The sequence below is a fragment of the Oncorhynchus gorbuscha genome, linkage group LG15 (genome assembly GCF_021184085.1).
Source record: "Oncorhynchus gorbuscha isolate QuinsamMale2020 ecotype Even-year linkage group LG15, OgorEven_v1.0, whole genome shotgun sequence".
NCBI lineage: Eukaryota > Metazoa > Chordata > Actinopteri > Salmoniformes > Salmonidae > Oncorhynchus > Oncorhynchus gorbuscha.
The window spans coordinates 71,653,934-71,676,801 of record NC_060187.1 but is presented as its reverse complement, the minus strand read 5'-3'; the positions used below and the strand labels follow the sequence as shown (position 1 = coordinate 71,676,801).

General features: G+C 41.2%; 1 protein-coding gene across 4 annotated transcripts in view; it reads left to right on the top strand.

The window, feature by feature from the left end:
* The first annotated feature begins 9,996 nt into the window (after positions 1-9,996).
* Positions 9,997-22,868, top strand: part of LOC123997943 (cyclin-dependent kinase 14) — a 241,577-nt gene continuing 228,705 nt past the window's right edge. For all 4 annotated transcript variants that reach the window (XM_046302683.1, XM_046302682.1, XM_046302681.1 and 1 more), the window contains exons 1-2: positions 9,997-10,468; positions 18,857-18,888. In XM_046302683.1, the coding sequence (XP_046158639.1) occupies positions 10,375-10,468; positions 18,857-18,888 (126 nt within the window). In that variant the 5' untranslated portion in view covers positions 9,997-10,374. The remainder of the gene's footprint in view (positions 10,469-18,856; positions 18,889-22,868) is intronic.

Genomic DNA, 22,868 nt, shown 5'->3' with positions numbered 1-22,868 from the left:
CCCTTGACCAGATCAGACGTTTTTAAAAGGTGAAAATACTGAGCAGGAGAAGTCAAGTCAGGTGATGACGAAACACTAAGGTGGATACTTACCACTCAGGAAGTGGTCCAAGGCAGATTAAAGGACATGTCATATTCATCTGAGGCTCATCACTTTTATTGGTTTTATTGAACCGTTTTATAAAGAGGTTCTTGGGCAGACATGCTGTGCACCTGTTCATAGTGGAGTGGTGTAATAGACTCATTGGCAGTCTCATATGGGTTACACGTTGAACAAGAATACCTCAAAGGATTTCCCTTTCACATGTACAGGGCCCACCCAGACAGGACAGCCTGTCGTAATTGACTTGGAATACATAGCATACTTTACAATGCCATCATGCCAGTCTGTTTGTGCAGTAATGCAAACTCCATGTCACTCAGTGACATTCCAAACATGGCAATGACAGCAATGGAGTTGGCAAGAACACCAACAGATCTGGGAGCAGGCTATACTTTACAACACGTTTAATTGTATTGAAGAATTTCTCGTTGAACAATGAAACCCATTGAGTCATAGAAATGACAAAAGCATGTAGGTGCTCAGATTTGGACCGGACAGTGGACACCCTGCCTTCCCTGGAGGAATGCATGTGTAAATTAAAACAACATGGCCTTGACAAACCCCTCCAAATTCCTAGCATGTTTACTATGCTTTGTGTGATGTATTGTTGTCTCTACCTTCTTGCCCTTTGTGCTGTTGTCTGTGCCCAATAATGTTTGTACCATGTTTTATGCTGCTACCATGTTGTGTTGCAATCATGTTGTTATGTTGTGTTTCTACCATGCTGTGTTGTCATGTGTTGCTGCCTTGCTATGTTGTTGTCTTAGGTCTCTCTTTATGTAGTGCGTTGTCTCTCTTGTTGTGATGTGTTTTGTCCTATATTTATATTGTATTTATTTTTTACTTCTTAATCCAAAGCCCCCGTCCCCGCAGCAGAATTTGTTCTTAACTGACTTGCCTAGATAAATAAAGGTTCAATAAAAAATGTAAAATACAATTGATCTTAAACAGTCTACAGGCTACATGTGCACCACCAAGTCAGAACAGTAGGCTAAGTTATGAGGGGGAAAAGGACCACATTATTAAGGTGAGGCGCATGGGCTTCTAACAGCTTAATACAAAACATACACTTAATATTGCTTTCTTAGCTACAGTATACATATCTCTCTGGCATATTACATCATTTATACAGCACCATTCAATACATTTTAGGACTTAACATTGTTGTGCTGTGCTCACTTGAACAGGAAGGTGGCGCAGCGATCCTTCTTGTGGGTAAATTATTTCATTAAACTTTATCTGCGAAGTCTGACATTCTCTGGATTTATGGTGCTTTCAAGACAACTGGGAACACGTTTGAATCATGGCCTCCTTAATCTTTAGGTCAGAGCTCTAGAATGAGGCCGAGTTCCTGACTTGAAATGCCGAGTTGGATTACCATTCAAAACCTATTTTCCCAGTCGGAGCTCATTTTTTTCCAAATTCCCATTTGTCTTGAACTCACTGATGTCTGAGATTTACCAGTTCCAAGTTTCCAGTTGTTTTGAAAGCTGCAGAAGTCATACTAGATTGACAGCATGGCCAATCTATTCAACCTTTTCTGGCCCATGGTGTTGCGTGAGAATGTTTATCCTTTTAAGCTTGGAAAAGAGACACTAAAACCCAGAGTTGGACCACACACCCTCTCCACCGAATAGCAGGCAGGGGAATCAAAATAGTGATTGCTTTGCATTTAACATTACATTACATTACATGTACTTATCCTGTCCTAGGTATTCCTTAAAGAGGTGGGGGTTCAGGTGTCTCCGGAAGGTGGTGATTGACTCCGCTGTCCTGGCGTCGTGAGGGAGTTTGTTCCACCATTGGGGGGCCAGAGCAGCGAACAGTTTTGACTGGGCTGAGCGGGAACTGTACTTCCTCAGTGGTAGGGAGGCGAGCAGGCCAGAGGTGGATGAACGCAGTGCGCTTGTTTGGGTGTAGGGCCTGATCAGAGCCTGGAGGTACTGAGGTGCCGTTCCCCTCACAGCTCCGTAGGCAAGCACCATGGTCTTGTAGCGGATGCGAGCTTCAACTGGAAGCCAGTGGAGAGAGCGGAGGAGCGGGGTGACGTGAGAGAACTTGGGAAGGTTGAACACCAGACGGGCTGCGGCGTTCTGGATGAGTTGTAGGGGTTTAATGGCACAGGCAGGGAGCCCAGCCAACAGCGAGTTGCAGTAATCCAGATGGGAGATGACAAGTGCCTGGATTAGGACCTGCGCCGCTTCCTGTGTGAGGCAGGGTCGTACTCTGCGGATGTTGTAGAGCATGAACCTACAGGAACGGGCCACCGCCTTGCGATGCTTGCATTTAGCTACTGATTCCTTCCTAACCCCTCGCAAACCAATTAGGGATTTCCAACTTGTTATCTAATGTTTGTGGCCGATGAGCACCATTGCATTTTATCTATAATTTCTCTTCATATGACAAGAATTGAAAAGGATTTGCCAGTAAATTGTCGCTGTGATTCAAGATGATGACTGCTTATCTAGCTTTTTTATTTAGTCTAAAACAACTTTATATCGAAGGAGTGACTTTATTTGTTTGAGTTTAGCTTTTTATTTTATTTTATTTTACAAAAATCAACTTACATTGCTACATCAAACATCAAATCAAATCAAATTTATTTATTGCTACATCAAATCTCAAAGTGCTGTACAGAAACCCAGCCTAAAACCCCAAACAGCAAACAATGCAGGTGTAAAACACGGTGGCTAGGAAAAACTCCCTAGAAAGGCCAAAACCTAGGAAGAAACCTAACGGATTATAACAGTAGAGATTATAACAGAACATAACAAGAAATATTCAAAAATGTTCATAAATGACCAGCATGGTCAAATAATAAACATGTCTAACAAAACAAAACATGGGTATTAACAAGAAAATATTCAAACATACAAACAATAATATCATTGTATGTTTGAATATCAATATGAATGTTTCAATATCAATAAAATAATACAAAAAATATTTTTTTTTAGTGCAATTGTATTCACTGAAAAAATCTTATTAAAATGATTCAGGAAGATGTTATTCTTGTTGTTATTCACTAGGGTTAATGTTTTAATAAGATAATTAAATTCAATCAGAAAAAATAAGTAATTTTGGTATAGAATTTTGGAATTTTTGTTTGTGTATGAAGCACTTGGCAACAAGAATTTAAAAAATGAACAATCATTTCAGTGGTCTTGTTATCATTGCAATAGTAACATATTATATCTTTCATGACAAAAACATAGGCAGTGTTCATAATGGTAAATAACAATTTTGCAAGGTTTTCCAAAAATTTGGACAAATCTACATTCAAAGAACAAGTGAGACAGATTCTCACCTTCTTTTTCACATAAAACGCAGATATCATCAATAGCCACAAATATGGATATCATAGAATTACATGGATATATCTTATGTAAAATGTTGAAGTGCACTTCCTTAACTTTGTTTGGAATACAGTATTTGTAAAGTCTTAACCATGCATTTTTCCAGACAATGTCAGGAATAAGTATGTTCCAGAAAAACGTTCCTCTCGGTGTAAGTTGGTTTTGTGAATGAAGAATTTGTCTTATAAATTTATTACAACAAGTTTTCTCAAGTAAGCCCACACCTTCCAATCTGAGTTCTGGATAAACTTTGTGATCATTCCCAAAATGAAGATGACTTTTCATAAGTGTAGTTAGACCACTGGGTACGGCTTTGATCACAGAAATAAACTCTCTGAAAGGGATTGGAAACTCGTTCAATGTTATAAATTGTTCATATGTGAGAATATTACCCTTGTTGTCAAAAATATCAAGAACAAAGTCAATATTCCTCTCATGCCAGCTGGGGTAGAACATTGACTTATTCCTTACAGTTATGTCTGAATTATTCCACAAAAGAGCTTTATGTGGGGAAGAATTGTGCAGGAAACATATTTTCTAGGCCATTAAAGCTTGTTGGTGAAACCTAGCCAATTTAGCAGGTAATATTTTGGGAATATAATTACATTTCAGTAAAAATTGAAGACCTCCTAATTTATTAAACACATTATTTGGAATGAAATACCATATTGAATCAGTATTGATCAAACATTTTTTCAACCAGTTTATCTTGAAAGTGTTATTTATGTCAACAAAAATCCATCACTTCTAGACCGCCTTCAGCTCTTTTGTTAGAAAGGACAGATTTGTTTTAGTTTGTGAGACTTATTTTTCCAGATGAAGTCAAGAAAGATCTTATTGATCTCTTTACAAGTAGCTGGATTTACACATAACGATAATGAGGGGTACACAAAACGAGACAGTCCCTCTGCCTTGGACAGAAGTACTCCCTGCTTATCTAGCTTGCTAGCTAAGATTTTGAAAGTATGACGTTGACATGACCTGCGCAATCAATGCTGCGGTAGATATATCGTGATTTGACATTATTTTATCTGTGGCCGATGACCTTGAGCCTTCTTGGATGGGCACTTCTAATGTAAATATATGGCTGCACCCAAGGGGGCTTGAACTGCCTAGCTCCCCCTTGGACTGCCTAGCTCCCCCTTGAACTGCCTAATCTCCCTCTAGATTCTGCAGTGACGTAGTGTCCCCATGAGTGACAAAACACTAGAAACTAGAGATGATCAACATCTAAGCTCTGTACTTTCCACTAGTTGCCCCTCCACCACAGAAAGCAGTGAGCCAGGCTGAATTACCTGCATTTTGGAGCTGCCTTACTCAAGAAAGCAAAAAAGAAACGATGTTTGTGTGCGGCTTTATTAATTCAATATATATATTTGTAATTGTTTCAAACTCATATGTGACATGTATTAATGCCAAAATAACATGCAAAAATATATATATTTACCGTACCAGCCTGGAGGTGTGTTTTGGGTCATTGTCCTGTTGAAAAACAAATGATAGTCCCACAAAGAGCAAACCAGATGGGATGGCGTATTTCTGCAGAATGCTGTGGTAGCCATGCTGGTTAAGTGTTCCTTGAATTCTAAATAAATCACTGACAGTGTCACTAGCAAGGCACCCCCACACCATCCCACCTCCTCCTCCATGCTTCATGGTGGAAACCACACATGTGGAGATCATCCGTCCATCTACTCTGCGTTTCACAAAGACATGGTGGTTGGAATCAAAAATCTCCAATTTGGACTCATCAGACCAAAGGACAGATTTCCACCGGTTTAATATCCATTGCTCGTGTTTCTTGGCCCAAGCAAGTCTCTTCTTATTATTGGTGTCCTTTAGTAGTGGTTTCTTTGCAACAATTCGACCATGACAGTTGATGTTGAGATGTGTCTGTTACTTGAACTCTGTGAAGCATGTATTTGGGCTGCAATCTGAGGTGCAGTTAACTCTAATAAACTTATCCTCTGCAGCAGAGGTAACTCTGGGTCTTCCTTTCCTCCCTTTCCTCATGAGAGCCAGTTTCATCATAGCGCTTGATGGTTTTTGCAACTGCACTTGAAGAAACGTTTAAAGTACTTGAAATGTTCCGCTTTGACTGACCTTCATGTCTTAAAGTAATGGACTGTTGTTTCTCTTTGCTTATTTGAGCTGTTCTTGCCATAATATGGAGTTGGTCTTTTACCAAATAGGGCTATCTTTGGTATACCACCCCTACTTTGTCACAACACAACTGATTGGCTCAAACGCATTAAGAAGGAAATAAATTCCACAAATGAACTTTTAAGAATGCACACCTGTTAGTTGAAATGCATTCCATGTGACTATCTCATGAAGCTGGTTGAGAGAATTCCAAGAGTGTGCAAAGCTGTCATCAAAGCAAAGGGTGGTTACTTTGAAGAATCTGTAATCTAAAATATATTTTGATTTGTTTAACACTTGTTTGGTTACTAAATGATTCCATATGTGTTATTTCATTGTTTTGATGTCTTCACTATTATTCTACAATGTAGATAATAAGAAAAAATAAAAAAAGCGCTTCAATCAGTAGGTGTGTCCAAGCTTTTGACTGGTACTGTATATACACTACTGTTCAAAAGTTTGGGGTCACTTAGAATGTCCTTGTTTTTTAAAATAAAATCACATTTTTTTGTTCATTAAATAGCATCAAATTGATCAGAAATACAGAGTAGACATTGTAAATGAGTATTGTAGCTGGAAACCGCAGATTTTTAATGGAATATCTACATAGGCGTACAGAGGCCCATTATCAGCAGTGAAGAGGTGACTCTGTCCAGTGTCTGTGTTCTTTTTCCCATCTTAAACTTTTCTTTTTATTGGCCAGTCTGAGATATGGCCTTTTCTTTGCAACTGCCTAGAAGGCCAGCATCCCGGAATTTCCTCTTCACTATTGATGTTGAGACTGGTGTTTTGTAGGTAGTATTTAATTAAGCTTCCAGTTAAGGACTTGTGAGGCATCTGTTTCTCAAACTAGACACTCTAATGTACTTGTCCTCTTGCTCAGTTGTGCACCGGGGCCTCTCACTCCTCTTTCTATTCTGGTTGGAGCTAGTTTGCACTGTTCTGTGGAGGGAGTAGTACACAGTGGGAGTGGGAGTCCCCGGTGCACAACTGAGCAAGAGGTCAAGTACATTAGAGTGTCTAGTATGAGATCTTCAATTTCTTGCCAATTTCTCGCATGGAATGGCCTTCATTTTTCAGAACAAGAATAGACTGACAAGTTTCAGAAGAAAGTTATTTGTTTCTGGCCAATTTGAGCCTGTAATCGAACCCACAAATGCTGATGCTCAAGATACTCAACTAGTCTGAAGGAGGCCAGTTGTATTGCTTCTTTAATCAGAACAACAGTTTTCAGCTGTGCTAATGTAACAGTTTGGCTTCTGTCCCTCTCCTCGCCCCTACCTGGGTTAGAACCAGGGACTCTCTGCACACATCAACAACAGCCACCCTCAAAGCATCGTTACCCATCAATGCACAAAAGCCACGACCCTTGCAGAGCAAAGGGAACAACTACTTCAAGGTCTCAGGGCAAGTTTTGTCAACAATTTAAACGCTATTAGCGCGCACCCCGCTAACTAGCGAGACATTTCACATTGGTTACACTAACATAATTGCAAAATGGTTTTCTAATGATCAGTTAGCCTTTTAAAATTATAAACTTGGATTGTCTAACACAATGTGCCATTGGAACACAGGAGTGAAGTTTGCTGATAATGGGCCTCTGTACGCCTATGTAGATATTACATTTCCGGCTACAATAGTAATTTACAACATTAACAATGCCTACACTGTATTTCTGATCAATTTGATGTTATTTTAATAGACAAAAAAAAACATTTCTAAGTGACCCCAAACTTTTGAACAGTACCGAAAGGTTGCAAGTTCATATCCCCGAGCTGACAAGGTACAAATCTGTTGTTCTGCCCCTGAACAGGCAGTTAACCCACTGTTCCTAGGCCGTCATTGAAAATAAGAATTTGTTTGTTTCAAGTTTTACTCTCCAGTGTTGAATAGACTGTTCCCGACACTTCTGTGCCAAGGCTCTGCTGAGGCAGCTGCTCGTGTGTTGCTGTTGCGCGCTCAAGGTCCTCGGTGGAGATTTGCACCACCAAGGGAGACTAGGTGGGGAAAGCAGTTGTCTTTGGAGTTGATGCAGAAATATATCAAATGTGTCTACCCAATTTCATACCACAAAGCTATTTTAAGAAACTGGATTCAATAGTAACTCCATTTTTATGGGACAACAAGGCAGCCAGAAATTCAAAGAAGCATTTATGCAAGTACAAGATAGAGGGGGGCTTTGGCCTTCCTCACTGTAAACTGTATTATTGGGCTGCTAATCTGAACATTGTGTCTTTCTGGAGGGAAAGTTTACCTGCGATGAGACAGAAGGATATGCCTTCATGGCTTTTGATTGAGCAGGCCTCCTGTCAACGTTCCTCACTCCCTGCACTTGTTAATAGCCCATCATATGTGAAAAAATCCACTTATGTTTCTAACCCAGTCATTTGTCATACGCTTAGGATCTGGAAACAGATGAGGTATTTTCTTAACATACCCACTGTATACATTGACACCCCTATTTGCCTGAATCATGCTTTCCACCCCGCATTGGATGATGTGGTGTTTTCACAGTGGAGGGAGAAGGGGCTCACAACAATTGGTAATCTATACATAGATGGTCAGTTAGCTTCATTTCAACAATTACAGGAAAAGTTCAACATGCCAACAACACATTTTTTCAGATACCTCCAAATCAGGAATTTCGTAAGGACACATATCCCACAGTATGGCATGAAGCCAAATAGTCCTATATTAGATAGCTTGATCCTTGTCAAACCCCATTCAAAAGGGTCGGTCTCTAGACTGTATGATGTGCTACAGGCCCACATAGAGGTATCCACAGACACCATTAAAAGGGCTTGGGAACAAGAACTTGGGTCAGAAATCTCAGATGAGGACTGGGTAGAAGCTCTCAGGAATATAAACCACAGTTCAGTGAATGCCAGACACAACCTTGTACAGTTTAAGGTGATACACAGGTTACATTACTCAAAAGTAAAACTGCATAAAATATTCCCGGACACCTCACCACTGTGTGAGAGGTGCAAGCAGGATGAGGGGACGTTGACCCACTTATTCTGGACATGTCCTAAGTTACATGTTTACTGGGCTCTCATTTTTGATTACTTATCTAGAGCCTTTGATAGAGTTCTAGCCCCAGACCCATTGACCACTCTGTTTGGTACAGTTGATGGAAACAACCACGAAGGGAACGCTGTCTCTCTTTGTACTCTATTAGCCAAAAGGCTCATATTGCAATTTTGGAAACTGGAGACTGTACCTACCTTTGAAATGTGGTTACGGGATTTAGGGAATGTAATACATATGGAAAAGATTTGATACAAACCTCCAATAGAAGTCCAATGTTTTACAAAATATGGCAGCCGATACTGGATAAATGGTCTAGTCCCGCTTCATAACTGGGTTGACGATCTGCTGCTACTCTGTGCTGTACTCCACTCAATATCTATTTTTGGCTTAATTACACTGCTTGTAAAGACTATATGCTGTCTTCTTATACATGTACCACCTAATAGGAGTTTGTTTTATTTTGTGAATGTGTGAGTTAAGTTTTGTTTTGTCCTCTAAATTGGCCATCCCATTCAACAGTACAATTAATGTCATTGTTAGTATTGCTGTCTTTTTATTTGATTTTTTATTGTAAAATAATAAACATATTATAAAAAATATGTATATATCAAATGTAAACTGGCATCTGTGCGTTTGCTTAATCCAATAAATGTATGACTCCATGTGTAGCCAACCATTTGGAGATGCCAAATGCGCTTAATGCGATGCGTACTGTATGTGGCTGACGGGTAATGTCCTCTGACTCATAATGTAATTTGGTAATGAAAATTAATCTAAATTATATTAACAGGTGTAGGCCTAATATCAAGTTAGACACCTCTCAGAAAGCACTAGAGACTGTGATAAAAACGTTTTTTGTTGTTGCATAAAGTTCCAATAAACGGCTTCCTACTAGGACTTACTTCCCAAACAACCCTTCACAACACCCAACACTACATTGGAATTATCAAATAATCCAATCATATTTTAAAACAGAGGATATTTGGAAGACATTCATGATCGTATTTGATATTATTGTTATTATTAGGTTATTTGCATCATTGGCTAAGATATATTTTAATATGTCAACAATAGCCAAACTAATTGTGGTACGCTAAATGCAACAGTATAGTAGACCATCACACTTTCACTTGTTGTGACTTACTTTTATCTGAACAGCGGACTCCCTGGCTATGAACCCTGCGCACTTAAATGGTTATATATTTATTTGTATTCGAGCGGCACTAAAGCATGATTGATAGATCAATGGCAAATCACAGAATCCCCTGTTCTTATTTGGCCAATCGTTGCGCATCCTGGGCGGGGTTTGTAGCTCTGCTGGAGTATGTTTTTTTCTTCCCTCTCGCAGACGGGAGAGAGAGAATCCCCAAAATGACATCCAGATTGCAGGGGAGCAGAGCAGAGGGAGAGAGAGACTGAGTGAAAAAGAGACTGGGAGAGAGAAAGAAAGAACTCAAAAACCCGTTCAGTTTCAGGGAGAAAACAGAGAATATCAGCCAGCCCATGTTTTATTGTACAGCTTCATACTTGGCATCTTGTGGAAAATTCCGACTTTAGAAATGTCGTTGGACACAAAGAAGACCTGAGAAGAATACACCAATGTGTTTTTGAAAACAAAAGCGTTAGCATAAACGTTTCCTGTTTCTTGACATCGTAGTAGAACGGAGAACCCCTTGGTTTGAACCCTGCGCTCCTCTCCTGTTTTGTGAAGACCACTGTCTGCTGCAGTCCAACCGTCAAGATGTGTGACCTGATGCCAGTTTCGAAACCTGCTGAAAAAATCGGCAAAATGAAAAAGTTGCGAAGAACTTTGTCAGAGAGCTTCAGTCGCATAGGTAAGTATCCTACCCATACTGTAGCGGTTTTAGTGCAACAATGCATAGCCTATCGCAGTTAACGGTTATGGAAAACGGTGCTGTAGCCTAGGGAACTATTCTAATAATGTCCACTCCAACTAGTCGGGACGATAGCGGAATTTCACTATTACGAAAAAGCTTTACATGCGGTGGCATTCACACTGGTGGCAATCACTTTTACGACATTACGATTATGCATTATGGCAATAACTGTCATTGTGTTGCTGCAATTCAACACATTGTTACACTGTAACCGTGAATGACATTAGAAAAAGTGCATTCTAAATACATGGCTATAATATTAGCTATGTGAATATTGTAAATGGGTAGTTCATGTTGAGTGTTATCATTACTGCCGAATAAAACATCTGGGATTTGCCGATGTGCTTATTGTACAACTGGAAGGAGCTTGCTATCCAAATGGCCTGCGTGAGTAAACTCAGGCATCTAAGCAGGTACACACACTGCCCCTCTCTCTCTCTCTCTCTCTCTCTCTCTCTCTCTCTCTCTCTCTCTCCTCTCTCTCTCTCTCTCTCTCTCTCTCTCTCTCTCTCTCTCTCTCTCTCTCTCTCTCTCTCTCTCTCTCTCTCTCTCTCTCATCCCGTGTTGGTCTATACGGTTTGGTGCATTAAAGGTTCACCAAATATCACTCCCTATGTAGACGAGTGTTATATATTCTCTCCCCACAAATGAACTGATCAGATACAACAATAAGAGGGAACATTTACCAATATGGGTCGAATATGAGGCTGTATGAAAAAAAGGTCGGCATTGACTTTTCTGCTGCATGGATTGTCCTTGTCCATATTGGTCACCGTTGCTGCTGATATCTGCATCAGCCATCAACGTGGTGCGCCGCATTATATAGGCATTGATTGATCACTCACTCTCTGTCTGTGTTTCACGGATGGTTTAACAAAGAGCATTACATCTTAGTTAGAGAAGTTGGGCTTCTTGTAACCAAATCATACTGCTTACTATACTATATACCAGTAGATATTATTATTTCCATACATGTCCTAATACAGTTTTTCTCAATTGCTAAAACACTAAAACCCTTTGGCTGAACAAAGTTCTCAGTTGCCTGGACTCATTTAGCTAATTATGCAGTCTGTTGTCAATACCTTAAACCATTTCACATGGTAAAACACAATTTGCAGATCTCACTTAGACTTTTGAGCAAAATTCTAAACACATTCTCATTCTCAAAACACATTCTGCACTCTAATGCACATGTCATTCATACTGGTAAACATAAGTGGCAACAATCAAATACAAATAGAGAACATATGTCATTGATTGAACACAACCACTCAAAATTGATTTAACCTGTTTCAAATGATGCGACACAACCAATATAAGCCAGTTCAGAGAGCAAACAGAACAAAAAAGAACAAGAAACAAAATTGCAAAGAGCAAAGCAGAGTAGTAATTTCTGATCAATTTTGAGCTACTGTGATAGAACATGTTTTCGTGAAAAATATGATAGAAGCCACAGAAGAACTAAACAGACGGGATAAGGCATCAGGCTTGGTGTTCTTGCTACCCGGACGGTAAGAAATCACAAACTCGAAACGAGCGAAAAACAACGCCCAACGAGCTTGACGGGCATTTTTTTGATAAGAAATGTACTTCTCCCTGAGAATTATATGTTTTGAACCATGTGTTTTCTATTTTTCGGTGTATTGTTTACTGACTGCTTGAGAGTGTATATCATTTTGATCAATTTGTTTATGATTTGAGAGCAGTGTTTGATTTTGAACACAGGTCAAACTGTTTTGAGGCGAATGTTTCATTTTGCAAGAGGAGTCAGAGGTTATGTTAATAGTGCTTGAAGATGTTTTGTGTTTAATGTTTTCAGGAAATGGAGCAAGGTTTCAGAAATTGTGTTTTAGCAATTGAGAAAAACTGTAATATGCTCACACTCAATGTCACATCATTGTTCGGCCTGGTCTCATAGACTAGACGTAACATAGTAAACGTAAATCCGGGACCCCCAGTTACCATTATGTCACCTTTGGTATGGTTACACAAGACATACTGTTACTTAAGGCAAAAAAAACGAAGGTAGGCTGGTTGGTCGGTTGGAAAGGTTGCGAAATAGTTCATGGGCGTAGGCTTCTCTAACTCTCTGAAAGGAATGTCATGTTTCCGAACCCATGCTTCGTCCATGAAACAACCCTCAGCCCCAGAGTCTATCAAGGCACTACATGTAGCACCCGAACCGGTCCAGCGTAGATGGACCGACAAAGTAGTACAGGATTTTGATGGAGAGACTTGAGTAGTTGCGCTCACCTGTACAGATGAGCTCTGGCTTTACTGGACATGAATTAACAAAATGTCCCAGACTCCTAATAGAGGCACAGTGGTGATCCTCTCATCACGGACAACTTTAGAATTTGAGCTAATTAGCTACTTGGCAGCTTCTTAACATGTTAGCTAACCCTTCCCCTAACTCTAAAACTAACCTTAACCCTTTTAGTTAACCCTAACCTTAATCCTGTAACCTAACTCTTAAACTTAACCCTAACCTTAATCCCTAACCCAGCTAACATTAGCTACCTAGCCAGAATTCATAACATATCATATGTTTTGCTAATTTGTAACATTGTATGTTTTCTAAATTCGTAATATATAATATAAATTGTAATTCATAACATAAGACATGGGTGATGGACATCCTCAAGTTAATACATATCATACGAAATGGAACATATCATGCTAAATGGAGTTGGGAATTTGATGTGGGACCCAGATTGTAGGCTATTTATGCTACCTTGCTATTCCAGGCTATGCTACCACCTTGCATGTCAATTGCTAACTGTGCTAAGGTCATTTACTGTAAGATCTACAAACTCACAACTCTATCTTTGTCTTTTAACTTCTTGCGTCGAGCCATCACGGATCCGGTATCGTGACTACAGCCTCAAGCTCATTACCATAATGCAACGTTAACTATTCATGAAAATCGCAAATTAAATGAAATTAATCTATTTGCTCTCAAGCTTAGCCTTTTGTTAACAACACTGTCATCTCAGATTTTCAAAATATGCTTCTCAACCATTGCAAAACAAGCATTTGTGTAACAGTATTGATAGGCTAACGTAGCATTTAGCGTTAGCATTCAGCATGCAACATTTTCCACAAAAACCATAAAAGCATTCAAATAAAATCATTTACCTTTGAAGAACTTCAGATTTTTTCAATGAGGAGACTCTCAGATAGCAAATGTTCAGTTTTTCCTGAAAGATTATTTGTTTAGGACAAATCGCTCCGTTTTCTGCATCACGTTTAGCTACGAAAAAAAACCCTGTATCCAGGATTGTGTAAATCTATCAGCAAACTCATTAGCATAACACAACGTTAACTATTCATGAAAATCGCAAATGAAATGAAATTAATCTGCTCTCAAGCTTAGCCTTTTGTTAACAACACTGTCATCTCAGATTTTCAAAATATGCTTCTCAACCATTGCAAAACAAGCATTTGTGTAACAGTATTGATGGCTAACGTACCATTTAGCATTAGCATTCAGCATGCAACATTTTCCACAAAAACCATAAAAGCATTCAAATAAAATTATTTACCTTTGAAGAACTTCAGATGTTTTCAATGAGGAGACTCTGTTAGATAGCAAATGTTCCGTTTTTACAAAAAATATTATTTGTGTCGACTAATCGCTCCGTTTTGTTCATCACGTTTGGGTAAGGAAAAAAATAAAATAATAAGTCATTAAAACGCGAACTTTTTTCCAAATTAACTCCATAATATCGACAGAAACATGGCAAACGATGTTTAGAATCAATCCTCAAGGTGTTTTTCACATATCTATCGACGATAAAATCCATCGTGGCAGTTTACTTTCAATTCTGAAGAAATGGAACGCGCATGGACTTACAGATTACGCACACAGGACACCGGGCGGGACACCAGGTAAATGTAGTCTCTTATGGTCAATCTTCCAATGATATGCCTACAAACACGTCACAATGCTGCAGACACCTCGGGAATATACAGAAAGCGCAGGCTCATTCCTGGCGCATTCACAGCCATATAAGGAGACATTGGAACACAGCGCCTTCAGAATCCGGGGCATTTCCTGTATGAAACTTCATCTTGGTTTCGCCTGTTGCATTAGTTCTGGGGCACGCACAGATAATATCTTTGCAGTTTTGGAGACGTCAGAGTTGTGTCTTTCCAAGGCTGTCAATTCCATGCATAGTCGAGCATCTTTTCGTGACAAACTTTTGAGCTTAAAACGGGCACGTCTTTTTATCCAATAATGACACAGCGCCCCCATAGGTTCAACAGGTTAACTGTTACTGTGTATTTCCAGTACATCGCTATGACAATGCAGCCTTCTGACCTTAGCTGAGGTTAGCTGGGATGAGACTGTTGGCCTACTTCAGGGATCATCAACTTGATTCAGCTATGGGCTGATTTCTTTCTTGAGGGGATGGACAGGGGCCCGAAACATAATTACAAATAATTTGTAGACTGCAAATTTGTAACGCGTGCACTGAGAGTCAGGAACAATTTCAGGGAGTGAATCGTTTAATAAATAAATGAAAACATAATACAAAACAAGAAACACAAACAACGCACAGACATGAAACTGAAACAGAAACAATGATACAATGATACCAATGGGAGAGACAGATATAGGGAAGGAACCAATGGGAGAGACAGATATAGGGAAGGAACCAATGGGAGAGACAGATATAGGGAAGGAACCAAAGGGAGTGACATATATAGGGAAGGAACCAATGGGAGAGACAGAAATAGGGAAGGAACCAATGGGAGAGACAGATATAGGGAAGGAACCAAAGGGAGTGACATATATAGGGCAGGTAATCAAGGAGGTGATGGAGTCCAGGTGAGTGTCATTATGCGCCGATGTGCATAACGATGGTGACAGGTGTGCGCCATAATGAGCAGCCTGGTACCTTAGAGGCCGGAGAGGGAGCACACGTGACAGTACCCCCTGCCCGGCGCGTTCGGCTCCAGCAGCAGGACACCAACCACAGGAACGATCCCGGGGATCAGGAGCGGACCCGTCGCCTCTGCTGAGGCGCAGAAACCTGATAAACTGGCTGAGGCATGAGAGTCTGATGAGCCGGCTGTGACCTCCCCAGGTGCCTCGTTCGAGGCACGGAGACCTGTTCACCCAGCTCAGGAATGGAAGCCTGTCGAGCCAGCTGAGGCATAGAAGCCTGTCGAGCCAGCTGAGGCATGGAAGCCTGTCGAGCCAGCTGAGGCATGGGATCCTGTCGAGCCAGCTGAGGCATGGGAGTCTGTTGAGCCAGCTGAGGAATTGTAGCCTGTCGAGCCAGCTGAGGCATGGGATTCTGTCGAGCCAGTAGAGGCATGGGATCCTGTCAAGCCAGCTGAGGCATGGGATCCTGTCGAGCCAGCTGAGGCATGGGAGTCTGTTGAGCCAGCTGAGGCATGGGATCCTGTCGAGCCAGCTGAGGCATGGGATCCTGTCGAGCCAGCTGAGGCATGGGATCCTGTCGAGCCAGCTGAGGCATGGGATCCTGTCGAGCCAGCTGAGGCATGGGAGCCTGTCGAGCCAGCTGAGGCATGGGAACCTGTCAAGCCAACTGAGGCATGGTAGCCTATCGATCCCGCTGAGGTATGGAAACCTGTCGAGCCAGCTGAGGCAGGGAAACCCGTCAAACCCGCCGAGGCATGGGAATCCGACAAACCAGCTGAGGCCTCCCAGGTAGCTCTGGTTCTGACACCCGGACCAGACATCACATCCAACACAATTATTTTTTAAATTAAACACTCCCTGATGCTTCTCTTTGGTGAGGCAATTTCATTATGCACTGATGCGTGTAACAATGGTGACAGGTGTGCAGCATGGGGACCTGGAGGCCAGAGAGGAAGCACACGTGACAAAATTTACTATAACATAATCATTTCAAACCTTGCTTACATTTGCTCACGATCGCATACACTGTAAATCTCTATATTATGAGTGGGAATACTTTGGAAACTATTTCTCAAATTATAATCAATTGGAGCTGTCTTTTATGTCCAATAATTATAATAATAAACATATTATTTTATTATAAAAAATAAAATCCCCCTTGGGCCTCCAGTTGGGGAATGCCTTTAAACAGCTTGGAAAATTCCAGAAAATAATGTCATGGCTTTAGAAGCTTCTGATAGGCTAATTGACATAATTTGAGTCAATTGGAGGTGTACCTGTGGATGTATTTCAAGGCCTACCTTCAAACTCTGTGCCTCTTTGCTTGACATCATGGGAAAATCAAAAGAAATCAGCCAAGACCTCCACAAGTCTGGTTCATCCATGGGAGCAATTTCCAAATGCCTGAAGGTACCACGTTCATCTGTACAAACAATAGTACGGAAGTATAAACACCATGGGACCACACAGCCGTCATACCGCTCAGGAAGGAGGCGCGTTCTTTCTCCTAGACCCACTGAGGATGTGATGAAAGAAATAAGCTGAAATAAATCATTCTCTCTACTATTATTCTGACATTTCACATTGATAAAATGGTGATCCAAACTGACCTAAGACAGGGACTTTTTACTAGGATTAAAGGTCAGGAATTGTGAAACTGAGTTTAAATGTACTGTATTTGGCTTAGATGTATGTAAACCTCCGACTTCAACTGTATAGTATTTTATATTTATGTTCTTGAATACGAGTCCATGTTTAGTTCTGTGTTGGAAATGTTCAATATATCAGACTTGTATGTGAATGAGTATTCGAACTAAATAACAATGTCTTGTGTATTGACTCCCATTTACTGCAGTTGTAATGATCCTACTGTGTCACTGTTCTCTGATGAGAAAGACGCAATTTTATGGCTCCGCGTCTAGATGACTCTTCCTCAAAACAATCCCATTGACATGAATAAGTCATTTCACATCAAGGCCAAACAAAATACTGTTACTCCCATCTGTAACTTCCCCTGTCTCATTGTGTCAGATTAGTTGTGATACCCTCCAATCAGATAATTATTGAGTTCATTACGAGAAATTTGTAATTAAAGAGATATTTATTAGGCTATGTTTCCAAAAAGCATTTTTCAGCACTCCTCCCAGGCAATGTGGATTGGTTTGTCTTTCACAGTTAAAAACAATGCTGAAGATAAGATCTGGTTGGCACTGAATGTACCATACAGTACATCTAGCTGTCAAGGAGGAAACAATCACACCGGCAACACAGTGTTGTTTACCTTCCTTTTCATAAATACGAAGGATATTGCTGTCCAATGCAATCACTATGACTTCCTGTGATTATAGTTATAGTGGCGAGAGAAGACGAGAGCTCCTCAGTCACACCAATGGGCTTCTAGTGTTGTGTTGCTCTCTCCCTGCCACACCTGGGTTCAAATATTATTTGAAATCTTTCAAAATTACTTACAGCGTTTGCTTAAGCCTGCCATTTGGGTGGGGTGTGTACTTTTGGGACTATTCTTTTAAATTTTATTTATTTTATCCCCCTTTCTCCCCAATTTCGTGGTATCCAATTGTTAGTAGTTACTATCTTGTCTCATCGCTTCAACTCCCGTAAGGGCTCAGGAGAGACAAAGGTCGAAAGCCATGCGTCCCCCGAAACACAACCCAATTCAAGCCAAGCCGCACTGCTTCTAAACACAGCGCGCATCCAACCCGGAAGCCAGCCGCACCAATGTGTCGGAGGAAACACCGTACACCTGGAGACCTGGTTAGCGCGTGCACTGTGCCCAGCATGCCACAGGAGTCGCTACTGTACGATGAGACAAGGATATCCCTACCGGCCAAACCCTCCCTAACCCGGACGACGCTAGGCCAATTGTGCGTCGCCCCATGGACCTCCCGGTCGTGGCCGGCTGCGACAGAGCCTGGGCGTGAACCCAGAGCCTCTGGTGGCACAGACCACTGCACCACCCGGGAGGCCTCTTTTGGGACTATTCTATTGGTTCTGTTGCGCCAGGCAAGATCAATAACGCACAGCTAAAGTATATTTAAAGATTTCAAATACTATTTGAAGTGATCCCAGGTGTGTTCCCAACCACTAGTTTACTAAAGATGGTGCAGTGTCTGAAAGGTCTGTCTGATAAAGCACAAACAAACTCTTCTTCTGAATGCTGCCAGTGTCGGATCATGTTGATTGACCTCGGACTGTCTGCCTGAGTGTCTACCTTAATGAAGGAAGCATAATGAATCTTTATCACACAAATAGGAAATCAGGACACAATTACAGGGCTGTGTGGGTGCGTACTGTACGTGTGTGCGTGTGTGTGTGGGTTATAAGTGAGTGCACACTGGTTGAAGGCACTGTTTTTGTTCCCTGTTCAGAAGACGTCAATGTGAGCCTGATTTTCTTCTTTTCTCTATTTTCAGCTTTCAAGAAAGAGGACAGTGGCTTTGATGAGGTGAGTTCAAATCCAGTGAAACAGCTGGTGAAATGATTGGCCCATTTTTTCAGTGCAATACAACAATATTTGATGTTAATGCTTATTGTGTTTATTGTGTGGTATCATGGATTGAATTCATAGACAGACAATGCTGTGGTGCAGTTCAGTAGTTTATTTCTATTACGGTTTGTAATGTGCTCATTTGCTCATGTGTACTGCATCAGGGCTGTCCTATCATCTCAGTAGTTCCAGTCCTCTGGGCCAGCGTTTGTCACTAGGAAGCCAACCAGACACATTCTGTGGACAGAGAAACTAACATCAGAATGATGAAAGTATTAGCGAATGTTTTCCCAAGTATAACAATGCGTGTGTGTGTGTGTGTACGTGTGCGTGAGTGTGTTTGCATGCGAGCCTGTGTTGATGAGGAAGCCGATAAGGCCGTAGACACTGGGATGTAAATGTTAAATTGGCAGGGAAATTCTGCTTGCTTGCTCTTTTGAGTTGAAGTAACATCGATTTTTTTTCTTCCCCCAAGCCCTCAATGCGGTGCTTTAGATTGGTATCTAAAGAGATGTTCTTGGTGAAAGATAAGGCTTAACTCCTGTGGTCTCTAAGCCTTTCCCTTTTCCAGTTGGAAATTCAAGTACACAAGGTGTAGAGAGACTGAGGAGACAGCAGCCAGCGTGAATGTTTGCTGATCTTGCTTTGGTTAATGATAACCTTATCTGTTTAGCTTATGAAGGCGGTGATGGTACAGACAAAACAGGGATTGCATGAACTAACTGAACAGCTCTGCAAATGGAGGCTGAAACTAATGCCGGTCATACACTACACAATTATGCCATGAATTCCCCACGTTTTTTGCCATCCTGGACACATTTTCATGATCGGGGTGAAACCCAATGAACTTGGGCTAGGATCAATACGGCAGGACTTGCATAGTCCTGGGTGGGTCAAGGACGCACTGACGATGGCTGTTCCGTTCTCCAGATCCCTGTCGGATGTCCTGAAAGTTTTTGGGACACATTTAGGTTGTGCATCTTGAAGTATGAGCAGTGCTACAATGCGATTGGGCAAGGAATGCTGCCAATAGCCAATGAGCACTCAACCTGTGAGACCAAAACAATGATGGCAAAGAGGAAAGTAACAACTACACACAGCGTGTGGACCGAGGTGATGGAGGACAGATTGGTGGAGCTGTGGAGAGAACCTGGCTGCCTTCAATGTGCAAGTTCCTTTTACGTGCCCCAGATGAGCGCAGTTTGCTCATTCCATTGAAATCTACACCCACCCGGGGCACCGGGCCATGCAAAACAAACTCCGCCAATATTACATCTGCGTCCTACCATGACAGAAACCAAAAATATAATTTCATATTATCGTTACTATTTCATAATACGTCCATATTCCTCGCCTCCGGATTTAAAAAACAAATTCTGCCCATAATAATGTGCACACTTACAAAGCAGCTCACTGTTTGCGTGTCAGCATTTTCCCCCCACGACAACCGAGAAACGCAGGGCAGGATCAACTAGGGAATCATTGTTTAATGTGAGCAGCCACGTCCTGGGGTTGAGGATGGAAGAAAGGAAAGATTTGGGACAAGGATATCATGAAATGTGACTACGTCCAAGTTGTAAAGATTTTAGAAGCTGTGTAGTGTATGCCCAGCACAACAGATGCACACAAGGGAAGAGTCACAATTAGCTGTTTTTCTACCTCTGTTAAATCTCTGGGGATGTCCCCTCCTCCCATGTCCCTGTATTCTTGCCTATCCCTACACAGATTATAAGAGTGATGGGCAATTACTCCCTGCTGCGCTCTCTCTCTCTTTCTCCTTGTCCCTCTCCTTTCCATGCTTTTGTATAGAGAAGCAGAACTCTAACCTTCCTCTGACCACTGGTGGACTTACCATTAGGCAGAAGAGGCAATTGCCTCAGGCCTTACATCATCAATGGACCTCATGAGCTGGCCATACATTTTTTAAATAATATTCTAATAATTTCTTACCCCCCTTAGTAGTAGTCTCACGTTGCCATACCTCCAAAATCGTATCGCTGTGTGGAGAATTTTGTATTGCAAAAATTGTTTGAATGTTGGCTCCCAGCGGCAATATTTTGATTGGATGTTACTTTTCAAGAACCCTTGCCCACAGGCCCGTTGCTGCCAGGTGTTACGTTCTGCACGGTTTTCTGACTGGATAGGACACATTTTGCAGAGAGTTGGTCCGTATGCTCGTTTGCAACATGGCAGAAAATGGAAGAAAACCTAGGGGGAAACCGTTTTGTCAGAAGTGTGCTCAATACACAATCCAAAATACATCGACATACTGTATATTGATGGAGATTTCAATCAGCGATTTCCTGGCCATCTTCACCATGCACGGTTGCACATACAACAGTAATTTAGTGAGCACTATTGTCGCTCCCCCCAAGGCATTTGGTTGATTTGACGTGTAGCGAGGCATCACTGAGTTACATCTGGTCTCTACCCCATTTTGCTATTTAGGGAAGACTGGTTCTCGACTCAGCCCTTTGTCCTCGGACTCTAAGAGGATACAATACACGTTTCTTCAGTAAAAAGGCAGGTGCTGCTGATAAAAGTGCCATCGTCATCTAAGCAGAGGACATGTACAGTATGTGTAGCCCATGTATCTGACGGTGTCTGGCATGTCATTCTTTTTTTTAGCTAGACAGCATCAGTTACATGGGTTACATATAGTAACACAGAGGGCTGCTGTTTCGCTAGCTCGGATGCTTTCGCCGGGGAGATCATTTCAGCCTCTATTGAATTGAAGGAAAGTTGGCGGGTGCACAGTGCACTGTTCGGATGCTGGAATTATTTTGGATGAACGTGTGAAGGTAACCTACTTTTGAAGTGATTATTTGACAATCAGATAAAAACATGACTGGTTGTGTTCATGGCACATTAAAAAGTAATACAGACTGGCCTCTGACAGGGGCCTCCAAATCACTAAGCCCACCCCTGGCTCTGACTAAGCTCTTTCTCTCTCTCTCTCAATTCAATTCCATTTAAGGACTTTATTGGCATGGAAAACTTATGTTTACATTGCCAAAGCAAGTGAGCTAAATAATAATCAAAAGTAAAAAAAAAAGTTATAATAATAACAATCTACAGTAAACATTACACTCACAAAAGTTCCAAAAGAATAAAGACATTACAAACGTCATATTATGTGCAAATAGTTAAAGTACAAAAGGGAAAATAAATACACATAAATATGGGTTGTATTTACAATGGTGTTTGTTCTTCACTGGTTGCCCTTGTGGCAACAGGTTGCAAATCTTGCTGCTGTGATGGCACACTGTGGTATTTCACCCAAAGGATATGGGAGTTTATCAAAAATGGGTTTGTTTTCTAATTCTTTGTTGATCTGAGTAATCTGAGGGAAATATGTATCTCTAATATGGTCATACATTTGGCAGTAGGTTAGGAAGTGCAGCTCAGTTTCCACCTCATTTTGTGGGCAGTGTGCACATAGCCTGTCTTCTCTTGAGAGCCAGGTCTGCCTACGGCGGCCTTTCTCAATAATAGCAAGGCTAAGCTCACTGAGTCTGTACATAGATAAAGCTTTCCTTAGGTTTAGGTCAGTCACAATGGTTAGGTATTTTGCTACTCTGTACTCTCTGTTTAGGGCCAAATAGCATTCTAGTTTGCTCTGTTTTTTGTTAATTCTTTTCCATGTGTCAAGTAATTATCTTTTTGTTTTCTCATGATTTGATTGGGTCTAATTGTGTTGCTGTTATGGGGCTCTGTGGGGTATCTTTGTGTTTGTGAACAGAGCCCCAGGACCAGGTTGCTTAGGGGACTCTTCCCCAGGTTCATCTCTCTGTAGGAGATGGCTTTGTTATGGAAGGTTTGGAAATCGCTTACTTTTAGGTGGTTGTAGAATTTAACGGCTCTTTTCTGGATTTTGATCATTAGCTTAAACTTTGCTCTGCATGCATTATTTGGTCTCTCTCTCTCTCTCTCTCTCT